The 11,363-nt window shown below is 34.4% G+C and overlaps 3 protein-coding genes across 3 annotated transcripts; all 3 read left to right on the plus strand.

Annotated features, from left to right (window-relative positions):
- On the plus strand, window positions 168-1,667 carry LOC104761715. The gene is made up of 2 exons (XM_010484827.2): window positions 168-1,328; window positions 1,439-1,667. The coding sequence occupies exon 1, from the start codon at window positions 350-352 to the stop codon at window positions 662-664; it is 315 nt and encodes a 104-aa protein (XP_010483129.1). The 5' UTR covers window positions 168-349; the 3' UTR covers window positions 665-1,328; window positions 1,439-1,667.
- Window positions 4,678-7,417, plus strand: LOC104761716. Its single transcript, XM_010484829.2, has 7 exons — window positions 4,678-5,179; window positions 5,434-5,520; window positions 5,616-5,873; window positions 5,968-6,132; window positions 6,228-6,281; window positions 6,399-6,545; window positions 6,707-7,417. The coding sequence occupies exons 1-7, from the start codon at window positions 5,003-5,005 to the stop codon at window positions 7,082-7,084; spliced, it is 1,266 nt and encodes a 421-aa protein (XP_010483131.1). The 5' UTR covers window positions 4,678-5,002; the 3' UTR covers window positions 7,085-7,417.
- LOC109130546 (arabinogalactan peptide 14-like) lies at window positions 8,716-9,240 on the plus strand. The gene has a single exon (XM_019240207.1). It carries the CDS (start codon window positions 8,831-8,833, stop codon window positions 9,011-9,013), a length of 183 nt encoding a protein of 60 aa, XP_019095752.1. The 5' UTR covers window positions 8,716-8,830; the 3' UTR covers window positions 9,014-9,240.

The following is an 11,363-nucleotide window of genomic DNA, read 5'->3' on the forward strand; positions in this document are numbered from 1 at the left end:
TGATGACCACGACAAGTGTCTAATCACAGAGGATGAAGAAAGAGTCAAAGGCTTCACTTCGGTCCTGGTTCGGTTCGGTCCTAAATAGTTCGGTTTTGATATGGCTTTGTACATTTGTTTCTAATGAAAATCGAATCGGTTTAAAAATCTGATCTTTTAGGACACCGAATCATCATCTCAAATGGGAAAACAAAAACAAAAAAAAATCCCACCTTTTTTGTTTTGTTTACAATTTATACAACACACACACACACACAGAGACAAATCAAAGAGAAGACGATTGTGAAAAAGTAGATAAAAATCCAAACTTTGTTGAGATAAGACGATTGTGCATAGCAGAGCCAGAGACATGGTGTTCCGTGGCGACACAGTGATGTCCGTAGCTCATATATCGGCGGAGATATTTCAGCGGCTACGTTTGATTCGGCCGTCGGATCGAATCAGCAGCGGCGAGATGTTACAGCTCGTTTGTTGTTTCCCGCTTCAGCAATTGGGTCGGTTCGTGTTTTGGTTCTGGAACTATATCTGTGTTCCACCTCCTGAGATTTTGTATTTTGATGGTGGTCGTGATGGTAACGACGATGATGATGATGGTTATGGATCATCTTCTTCGTCTTCGATCGCTACTCATCATCACAATTACTATCATCTTCATTTGGAGTGACGAAAGTTTCTATTTTTTTCTGATTTTGTTGATTTGTAAAGTTTTCATTTTTTTTAATATATTTCTTACCCTTATTGTATAGAGAAAAGTTCATGTTTTGATTATTGGGGTTTGAAGTTCTTGGGATTGTTGGATATAATCCGAGTCTGTTCTTTTAATCCATGTTTATTTATAGAATCAGAGAGCATTTTGGTGATGCATATATAGTTTTAGCTTTCATCATCTTAAAGGGAGTCAAAGGAGCTTGCTTTGATTTAATACTTGTTCAAATCTTGCTCTAGATTGATGGAGATTATGTAAGCACAATTCGAGTTTATTCTGTTTTAGGGAATGTGGGAATATTTGTTTGACCTAGGAATGTTTAGTTAGTGGAATTAGGAGGGTGAAGATTAAGGATTTTGGAGCTTATCATGATGAATTTTAGTTAGAATCTTGGTCTTTTTGTCGATGTATTGTATTTGTGAAGACATATAAGGTTACAGAGAGCATAATACCTTAGATGTTATCTATGGTATGCATATTCTAGTTTGGATGATTAAGTTCAAGTGTTATCTTCTTCTTGTGGGGTTCTTCTAGATCCTTTGTTGCAATTGTGTGGATAGTTTGCTCTGCTACATATTGCTCTACCAGAAATGACGAGTGAGCTTGGGGGTAAAGCAAGAAGGTACATCTATCAAATCTATGAACTCTCTTTAACGTGTTATTTGGAAGTGAATTACGTTTGTGCTGATTGTCTAATAAAGTCTTGACCTTATTTTTTGGGTACGTGTGAAGGTGTGATCATGATGTGTTTTTGTCAGAGATGAGACATCAAAGTTTGAGATCTCCTACTGATTAGTTCTTCCTAGTCTTCTTCCTGCAAGGTTGGAGAAGTTTTCTGGAATCCATTTCAAAATTTTCTTGTCATTTTTTCTTTGGATGTAAAACTCTTTGTTTATGTAAAAGTTTATAAGGTTTCCGAGTCTTCCAAGGTATTTAAATTGGGAATTAAACTTGACTCTTACCTAGAATTTGCTCTTGTTTCACATTGATCGATGTTCCAATTTTCTAACTAGAGAAATTATTTTGTTACGAGTTTCATTCATTAGCTAAAAGTAGTGGTAACTGAATTTGGGCCAGCTCGATAAAGATTGGAATAACCCCAAAGTGATTATCAAAAACAAATCAAATTTGGGCCAGCAGGCTAGGTCTCTACGAATGGGGTCCAATCCCTACAGTGTACAAATGACCAAAAACATAATCTAAACTTGGCTATGAGGCATTTCTTCAGGAAGCTCTCGTGCTTACGAAAACAGGACTCACGCAATGATGAAAACACAATATATCTATAAGATTCCACAATGAAGAATCACGAAATTTTGATAAAATTCTCAAAGATCCACAAAATCTTTCTCTGATGTAAGAACACTGCATTTTATAGATATGGCCAGTCATACTAGACAGATTGGACTAACTGGTTTTTTCACTTTCCTTTGTAATATTATTATTATATTTACTGTTCTCACTCTCGGGAGTCCTGATCCACTTGGACATATTTCCAAATTGGTTAAGGACAGAAAAAAAAAAAAAAGAGTTATGAAACGAATATGCTATGCAGACATTTTCCAAAATTGCGATATATGTTTTCTTTTTTTACAAGGACAAAAACAAAACAAAAAAACGGTAAGTCTATAGATGCATCCAACGGTTCGATTAGCATTTATGGATTTTTATCTAAATAGAATGAAGGGTTGATAGTAATTATTGTGGTTTAATACTGTAATAATCACTTGTTTGTTTAGTGCACGCACGTTATAAACTTTTAGTATTATTAAGCGTATAGATTAAAAAGTAGAAGAGACAAGGGTGGTGATTAACGAGGATGATGGCCCAATTAGTTAAAGATTATTATTACTTTTATATTTTTCTAAAAAACAATCAGAAAGAAACATGAGAAAGCTCATCTTTTCTACTACTTTACCTACTCAAGGCTATCTATCTATCTAACCAGAAAAAGGAAAAAAAAAAAAGAGTTAAGATTTTAACTACACCTTGTGCTTATACTAGAGTTATAGATTTCTTTCTTCATACTTTTAATAACATCTTTTATTTTGTCAATTAGAGTTTTAGCATTCAGATTTAATTAATTTGATTACTCCGTATTTTGCTTAATAGTATGAATGAAGCCTTTTAATTTATACTAACTCTAGTCTACTATTTTGTTGCCAAGTAAGAAAAAAAAAACTCTTTTTGTGGAATCTCATAATGATGCTCACTGCTACACATTTTGACCTCTTTGGATTCCTCACCGTTCGTTAGATCCTTTCTACTCACCGTACACGTGTCATCGACCGTAATGAGATAACGTCGTCAAACTATCAACGGCGATATTCATTGTCCTTGGTTAACGGCGAGCAAACCGAAACAGAAGAAGCAGAAAGGACCAAAACAGCTCCATCGGGAGACAGAATCTTGTGTCTGCTTCCCCATCATATTAATAAGTACTACTACTAAACATACTTACTCCATTGACTGAAACTAGTATATTTGAAAGTAAACTATAAAGACAAACATTATTATTACGATGCAACTAGTATCAATTCGCAATTATCTATTTTAATCAATCAAATATCACACACCATTGCATTAGATAGACGATTATATTCTATGGTTTTGCGAATCTGAAGTGGTAACAAAAAAAAAAAGGGTTCAAAGAGAATTGATTCTTAACATAGACTAATGTAAAAACTAAAAACGATGCTCATTGAACTACCGTTGATTAGTTTAGGAGTATCTTTTTATAAGTTTATGAGCTACTATTTATATTTGTTTATTTCTTCATATCTACGAAAAAACTTGGTCTCTTAGAGTACACATCTTAACTATATATAGCATATAAAGTGATAAGCAAAAGCTAAGCATTACTAGTTAGTTGTTTAATCTGTAATTCTGTATAGCTAACACAAAGCAATAAGCTATTCGACCAGTAGTATGATGGGTCAAAACTCAAAAACTATATATTAAGAAAAAGGAAGAAGACTACTGATAAAGTTGATACTTTTTGCAGAGAATTTTGTTCTCGTTTCTTTATCTTATCTTTAATTTCATGATATCGTTCGATACGATGTTTCAGAATTTATTCGTTTCAAATTATAGTTTAACACAAAAGAAAAACACAAACGTAAAGAGGAATATTTTTATCACATAAAAAAAAATATAAAGAGGAATATATGCTTGAAAAGTACGCAAAATATTTAATTTTTTGAAAACATTATGTGTTTCTCCTTCGTTAGTAATTAGGTCCACTAAATTACCATATTAAGTACTACTAATAGATTAGTTAGATGCAACATTTAATGCAAGGATCATTATTAATTCATTAATCATGTGAACATATGAAACGAGTACAAATTGAAAACTTATGTATTTTTGTGGTTAAGTAAGTTAGTCGCTCTTTTGGAGCGGAGCTCGTGAATACTTTTTCACGAGAAGTTGCATCGACTACCTCGCCATGACTGATGGGGCTCCACTCGCAATCTTATTTTAGATTTATGTTTCTTTGGTTAGATTATGACATTTCAACTATTATGTAAACTCACATTTTATAAAAGTCATTAGTTAAGTAAAGATATTTTTTTCCTTGTTGATTCATTTTATCATTTGATTCTTGTAGTGAATTATTACTTATTACTATTATTATGAAATAATCATTTGAATACCCATCACCTCAAAAAAGCATTATTGTTAATCAAACCAAGGCTGACACTTTTTTGATGAAAAAGTTGGGAGGTTTTTAGAATCATTTTATAGACTGTTTCGTTTTCATAACTAGTAGTAGTATATGTTTTTTTGGGGGGCTGTAATTACGAATTCAATTGTCTTTTAATTAAGGGGGATTTAATTATGTAAAAAAAAATTGGGTCTTTACTCTTTAATTGTCTTTTTAATTACCAAGAAAAATGTTTATTTAGTGATAACTAAAAGTAAAGAGAGAGAATGTGACAAGGTGACAAGAGAGAGAGAGAGAGAGAGAGAGAGAGAGAGAGAGAGAGAGAGTGGTCTTTTTTTTCATCATCAAAGGAGAGAGAGACCCACTTCAACAATGTCGCTGCAGAATCACTGGTGTTAGTGGTGGTGGGTTACAGAGTAAAGAGCTCTCTCTACTACTACTAGTAAGCAGAAGATAAAAGGTGTTAGCTTTTTCTTCAACACTTCACACCAAATAAAGCCTTTCGTTTAGAGATCAAGTGAGAAGCACTTACCCACAAAAAAAGCTTCTCCCTTTCTCTCTTTTTTTCTTTCTTTCTTTGTGTCTCTTCTTCTTGGCTTTAGACTTTTAAGAGTGAGTGAGTGAGGAAGATGGGCAGTGCTGCGCATTTCAGCAAAGAGAAGGCTCTCAGAGGGTTTCTGGTTTGGTTCTGCGTTTGGGGACTGGTCTCTCTAACATGCTCTGGGAGACTCAGTGTTTCAAGGCAGAATTTTGAAGTGCACAAACCCTTGAATCGATTGAATAACCCAGCCGTTAAGAGCTTTCAGGTTTTTTTTTTTAACCTCCATTTCCAATTTTTGTTTTTGTCTGTTTGTTTGTTTGCTTGACACCAACCTAATTGATTCAGTAATATAGCTTTCTGAGAGTTTATGAGTCGAAGATGATTACTATAAAGCCTTTAATCCCTTAACTTTGGTTCGATCGCTTAGTTGTTGTTAGTGATAAAAATGTAGGAAAAAGTTGGAAACTTGTGATTACTCCAAACTGATTTACATTTTTCTCTTGTGTGTGTTTGAAACAGAGTCCAGATGGGGACATAATAGACTGTGTTCACATATCTAAGCAACCAGCTTTTGATCATCCTTTCCTCAAAGATCACAAGATTCAGGTAATTTGTTTCAGCATTTGCCTTAAAGTCACTCTCTTTTTTCTTCACTTCAATTTTTGTTTTTGTTGTTAACATGTTATGGGGTTTTATAACAGATGAAACCTAGTTATACTCCACAAGGGATGTTTGATGATAACAAAGTGTCTGAGAAGCCAAAAGAAAGAGTCAATCCAATAACTCAGCTATGGCACCAGAGCGGAGTTTGTTCTGAAGGGACAATACCAGTGAGGAGGACAAAGAAAGAGGATGTCTTGAGGGCTAGTTCTGTTAAAAGGTATGGTAAGAAGAAGCTCCGTACTGTTCCTCTTCCCCGATCTGCTGATCCTGATCTCATCAACCAAAGTGGTCATCAGGTAGACTTTAGTGATAGCTACCTATATACCTTAGTGTTGTGTGAAATCTTGATCTGAAAGTTCTCCTTTGTGTGTGTTTTTGATCTGGTTATAGCACGCTATAGCTTATGTGGAAGGAGGCAAGTTTTACGGGGCAAAGGCAACAATAAATGTATGGGAACCCAAAGTGCAAAACTCTAATGAGTTCAGCTTGTCTCAGTTATGGATTCTTGGAGGTTCATTTGGTCAAGATCTCAATAGTATTGAAGCTGGTTGGCAGGTAAACCACCTATATATATAAAGTCATACCATTTTAACTTATCTCAAAGACACTTGTGTTTTTTAACTTCATTGACATATATAATACAAAATCAGGTTAGTCCAGATTTATATGGCGATAACAACACAAGGCTGTTCACATACTGGACGGTAAGCTCGAAAAAGTTGTATAACTTCTCTTCAGTATTTAATGACCTGAGAGTACATTATATACCTTTTGGCTAACAATTGTAATTTTAATGGATATGTCTTCTTGGAACAAAACAGAGTGATGCTTATCAAGCTACTGGCTGCTATAATCTCCTCTGTTCGGGTTTTATACAAATCAACAGTCAAATAGCAATGGGAGCGAGTATTTCACCAGTATCTGGCTTCCATAACCCGCAATACGATATAAGTATTACCATTTGGAAGGTAAGAACAGGCTTCATTTGTTAAAGCTTCTCTTAGAGTACTAGTTCTTTTAAGAGCATTCTTAAAACTCTTAGCTTTTAACTTCAAAACTGTTAACTTTATGGATCTGATTCTGTGTCTGATGAATCAAGCTAATAACTCAAGAACCATTTTCCTTGTAGGATCCAAAAGAAGGGCACTGGTGGATGCAGTTTGGGGACGGGTATGTGTTGGGATACTGGCCAAACTTTCTATTCTCATACTTAGCAGAGAGTGCATCAATAGTAGAATGGGGAGGAGAAGTAGTGAACATGGAAGAAGATGGTCACCACACAACCACACAAATGGGAAGCGGTCAATTTCCGGATGGAGGGTTCACGAAAGCAAGTTACTTTAGGAACATTCAAGTCGTTGATAGCTCTAATAATCTGAAAGAACCAAAAGGGCTCAACACTTTCACTGAAAAATCGAATTGCTATGATGTTGAGGTTGGTAAGAATGATGATTGGGGACATTACTTTTACTATGGAGGTCCTGGAAGAAACCCTAAATGTCAGTAGAGGATGAACTAAAGAAAGAATATGATTGAAGATGAAGCTGTAGAGGAACATATGTACTGGAATTTTCCTAGTGTTTGTGATAAGTGTGAAAATATCGTTTTTGTTGATTTTTCTTACACTACTGTGTTTTGGTTCTGGACATTATTTTGCGTTTTATTTTTGGTTTCTAGGTTTTGATTAGGTGATAGTTTTGGTATGGGGTTTTTATTTGTTACTTGCTTTGGAAGATAACAAGTTTGTAAGTGTGTAAGAGAGAATTTGATAGTGTCCCTCTCTTGTAGCGTAGGAGTAACCTTATGAAAGTTAAAGAAGGTTACGGACCTTATTTGTTTCCTTCGGTGAGTTTGCTTATGATGGAGGTCTGATTCACTGCACCAACTAATTATTCTGTTAATCAATGAAAATGTCATTTCAGCTTTAACTCTTTAAGTGGTTAACCAAAAGAAACACCTTTTAACCAAATATGATAATAATTAAAAATTAAGTTGTTAAATTTTCAAAATCAATCAATTAAGTGACTAACATGACGGAAAATTATATGCCAACTATTTAAATAGATGTAAATAAATTCAGACATGGAAAACAAGTATTATTATTAACATGATCTTACTAAATGACTAAATGCTAAAATATGATGCATGTAAGATTTGTCTGTTTGGTTGTAAATAAATTTTCTTGGTTTGTAAAATTAATATAATTTGTAAAAAAATGATGTATCATAAATAAAATCTTACAAAGTAAAATAACTAATTATTAGATTGGATGAATTGCCCCGATAATAATGTTTTTTTTCGACAAAAAGTTTCAATGAATACTTATGATAATATACATAATTAAAAAATTTCGATAATTACTAAATAATGTTGGAGTTAAATATTGATACGCCGGAAAAAATGATACGCCAAATCAAGTATCAAATTCGATTAATAACAAAATTAAAAGTGGGAAATAAGAGAGAAAAGAAAGAAAAAAACACAATAATATGGGGTTAGGCCAAATCATGTTACTTGGAGCACATGGAACCATCATCTAGTTTCCATCTTCTATACCTATAAGAAACAACTAAAACAGCTCATTGCTTCTCTCATATCTCTCTCTACTCATTTCACAAACACAAAATTAAAAATTTATTAAACATAGTATTATGGACAAACCTCATAGAGATGAATTGTACCAAGAGAGGAAAGAAGATCATTCGGGGAAAGAAATTAACATTCATTGAATGAGCACACTTGACAATTTGAAACCTAACTTTTCAACAAGTAACTTACTCACCAAAGTTTGATGAATTTATTAACAAATAAATTAAAAATAATAATTCACCGTAATTGATAAAAAATAAATATTACCGTCCAAAATAGTGCGCACTGCTCTTTCCAACTATTGTTTCTTCCTTTTTCCAACTATTTATTTACATAGTTGATGAACTAAAACCTTTACGTGTCTTAAATCAATTCAATAGTACAACATAACACATTTCTTATATAACTTTCTAACGATTAAATTACATTTCTTAGTGGGATATATAATAAAGTATTAACAACATTAAAATTAAATTATTCACATGCGTTGGTGTAAAGTGACATGTACACACTTGGCCTTACATGCGTACTCGTGCATATAAACCACTAACAAATGTAATTCACAAGCCACACATCAAAAACGACAATAAGCACCAAGAAAGTTTTCAACTCTCTTCATTGCTCTCTCTGAGTTTCAAATCCAAAAAAAAAAATTACTATAACAATGGAGGCAATGAAGATGAAGCTTTTCGTGGCGGTTTTGGTTGCTATGATAGCGTTCTCCACGGTTCAGCAGACGGTTGCAGCGGTTGACGCTCCGGCTCCTAGCCCTACCTCCGATGCTTCCTCAGTTATCCCTACTTTCTTGGCCTCCGTAGCGGTGATGGCCTTTGGGTTCCTCTTTTAAGAAGTTTCTTTCTTAAACTTGCTATTTTAAGTTTAATTGAATTTGAAGTCAAATCAACTAATTGATGTTTAAGTCCGGTTCTTGTTTGTTGTGTCTCTTTCAGTTCTTGACATCTTGTAGTTGATTGTTATGTTGGTCATGTTTGATCTCTGTGTATCTCTCTATTATGTATCGTTGTTGGATTTGACATAATTCGAATATCAATAATCATTTATCATTATTTATTAGTATTATTTTTTAATTATATTTTTTTCTTTGTATATTTTAATTTCAAATTAAAAATCTTAAATGTAGATATGATGCAAACAGAAACTGAGAAATTTGCATATACCGTTAAGCTGGATCTATCTGGATGTGTAATCTTAAATCTAAAAGCAATTGAAAGCTGCTAATATGCTTTTCTTTTGTGGAGTGAGAGCGGACAAAAAGCAAATACCTTTCAAGCTTTCACATGGGATATTTTTTTTTGGCTCAACATCACCTTTCATTAACCAAAATATTACAACCAAATCCAAGGCACATTACATTCACCTCAATAGAATTGGACCAAATGCAATGGTTGATCAAGTACAACCCTGGAACACTAAGCGATCCAACGCTACCTAATCGAGAACCATTGCATTTTCTGACCACAATGAGATAGATAACACACCACAACTCGGAGTGAAATCATCTCTTAAACCACCTAAATTAACCTAATGACACGAAAACAAATACTAACACAGAGAAAGCCAAAACTAATACTGAAGAACAAATCAAAACCAAGCTATAAGATCCTCATGATCAGCGTGTAGAACTTGTCCCAATAGCATCAACACCAAGAGGCGCATCATCAGAAAAGCTTGGAATTCCCGGCTTTCAATGTTCCGGTCCTAAACCTAAAACGGATAATACATCCGACTGAACCGACCAAGAGACAAGCACAACCAGCAAGAGCTAAAGCTTTTCCATACTAATCATACAAGACCACAATGCTAAACGATTCAAGATAAGGAATTGAAGCACATATTAACATATCATCACCTCACGGTGCGTATCCGGATTGGCCATGTCTCAACTGCTTTGTTATCTTGCATCTTGGTCGGAATGATACCGGAAGTTAAGGAAGCTCTCAAGTGAACGTCGGCTTTGTGGGGATCCGCAAATCTCGGTCACCGACACATCTTGAAGTCTCCTCGACAACCTGAAGACGCTAAGACCCGACTCGACCAAATACCTTCGAACAGCTAGCTTCTCTGGCGAAAGGTAGAGAAAATCGGATGGTCGCGATCCAAATTACAGATTCGAAACCCCAAAACTGCAAGAAAGGACGCCCAGAGCAGCTACGAACTACCACCAGTCACTGGAGATGAAAGCGAGCCGAGATCTCGTCTTCCACCACACCGGCATGGCGCTTCAGTGGACTGCTCCTTAGCACGCCGGAGAGGAAGAGAACGGGTCACCTACTACTACTACGACAACAAAAGACAAAGAAAAGAAGGAAGCAGAGCCCTCTCACACCGCCGGCGAAAGCCTAGAGCGGCGAAGAGGCAAAATGGAAGCAGGCGGCGGCAGCTGTAGATCTAGAGTTTTTGGTTCTTTTGGAGACGTTGTTCGTTTCACATGGGATATTTTTGAAGCAAAAATGCAAATCTTTTAACTTATTTTAACCCGAAATAAAAGAGTTTCTAATTTGTTTGGTATATTGACGCATGTTTAACCTTCTACCAACAAAGTCGTTTTCCTTTGATTCGATACACAATACGAAACCTTTTTTTTTGATGATTTTTTTCGTATTGGTTCGGTGAAAATATCAAGAGAAACTAGAGCCGGATCCGCGCTACAACGCGGGGGAAAATACTAATATTATTGAAACTGATGATCATTTATAATGCGGTGTATTATCTTGTGCTTAAAATATATGTGTTTCAATTTACATTTTACCGTAGTTAAGAGGTTTATCTGAACTAAATTTATCTTGTGAGTATACATTTTTTTCCACACGATAATGAGATGGGATTTTAATAAAACTAAAAATTAACAACCGTAAGACGTGGTTGTCGAAACATGAACAGAGAAATAATATTATAGACAATTTATATTATAGTTGGTCGAAATATATTAATATGTATTTATTCTTCTAGATATCATATACATGAACCATATTTAAAATCTTTATTTTTAATTTATGATTTTTAATTTTGTAATTTAAAATGTAACTTAACATGTATATGTATATATATAGTTGGGTTATAATATTACAAATGTATTAATTAAATATTGGGCATGAAAGTTATTTCTAATACTTGTAAAATTGGGCTTCTTAGGCCTTTTAGTTTGATCATCTCATACCCTTCAATCTTATTCTCGA

The sequence above is a fragment of the Camelina sativa genome, chromosome 18 (genome assembly GCF_000633955.1).
Source record: "Camelina sativa cultivar DH55 chromosome 18, Cs, whole genome shotgun sequence".
Taxonomy (NCBI): domain Eukaryota; kingdom Viridiplantae; phylum Streptophyta; class Magnoliopsida; order Brassicales; family Brassicaceae; genus Camelina; species Camelina sativa.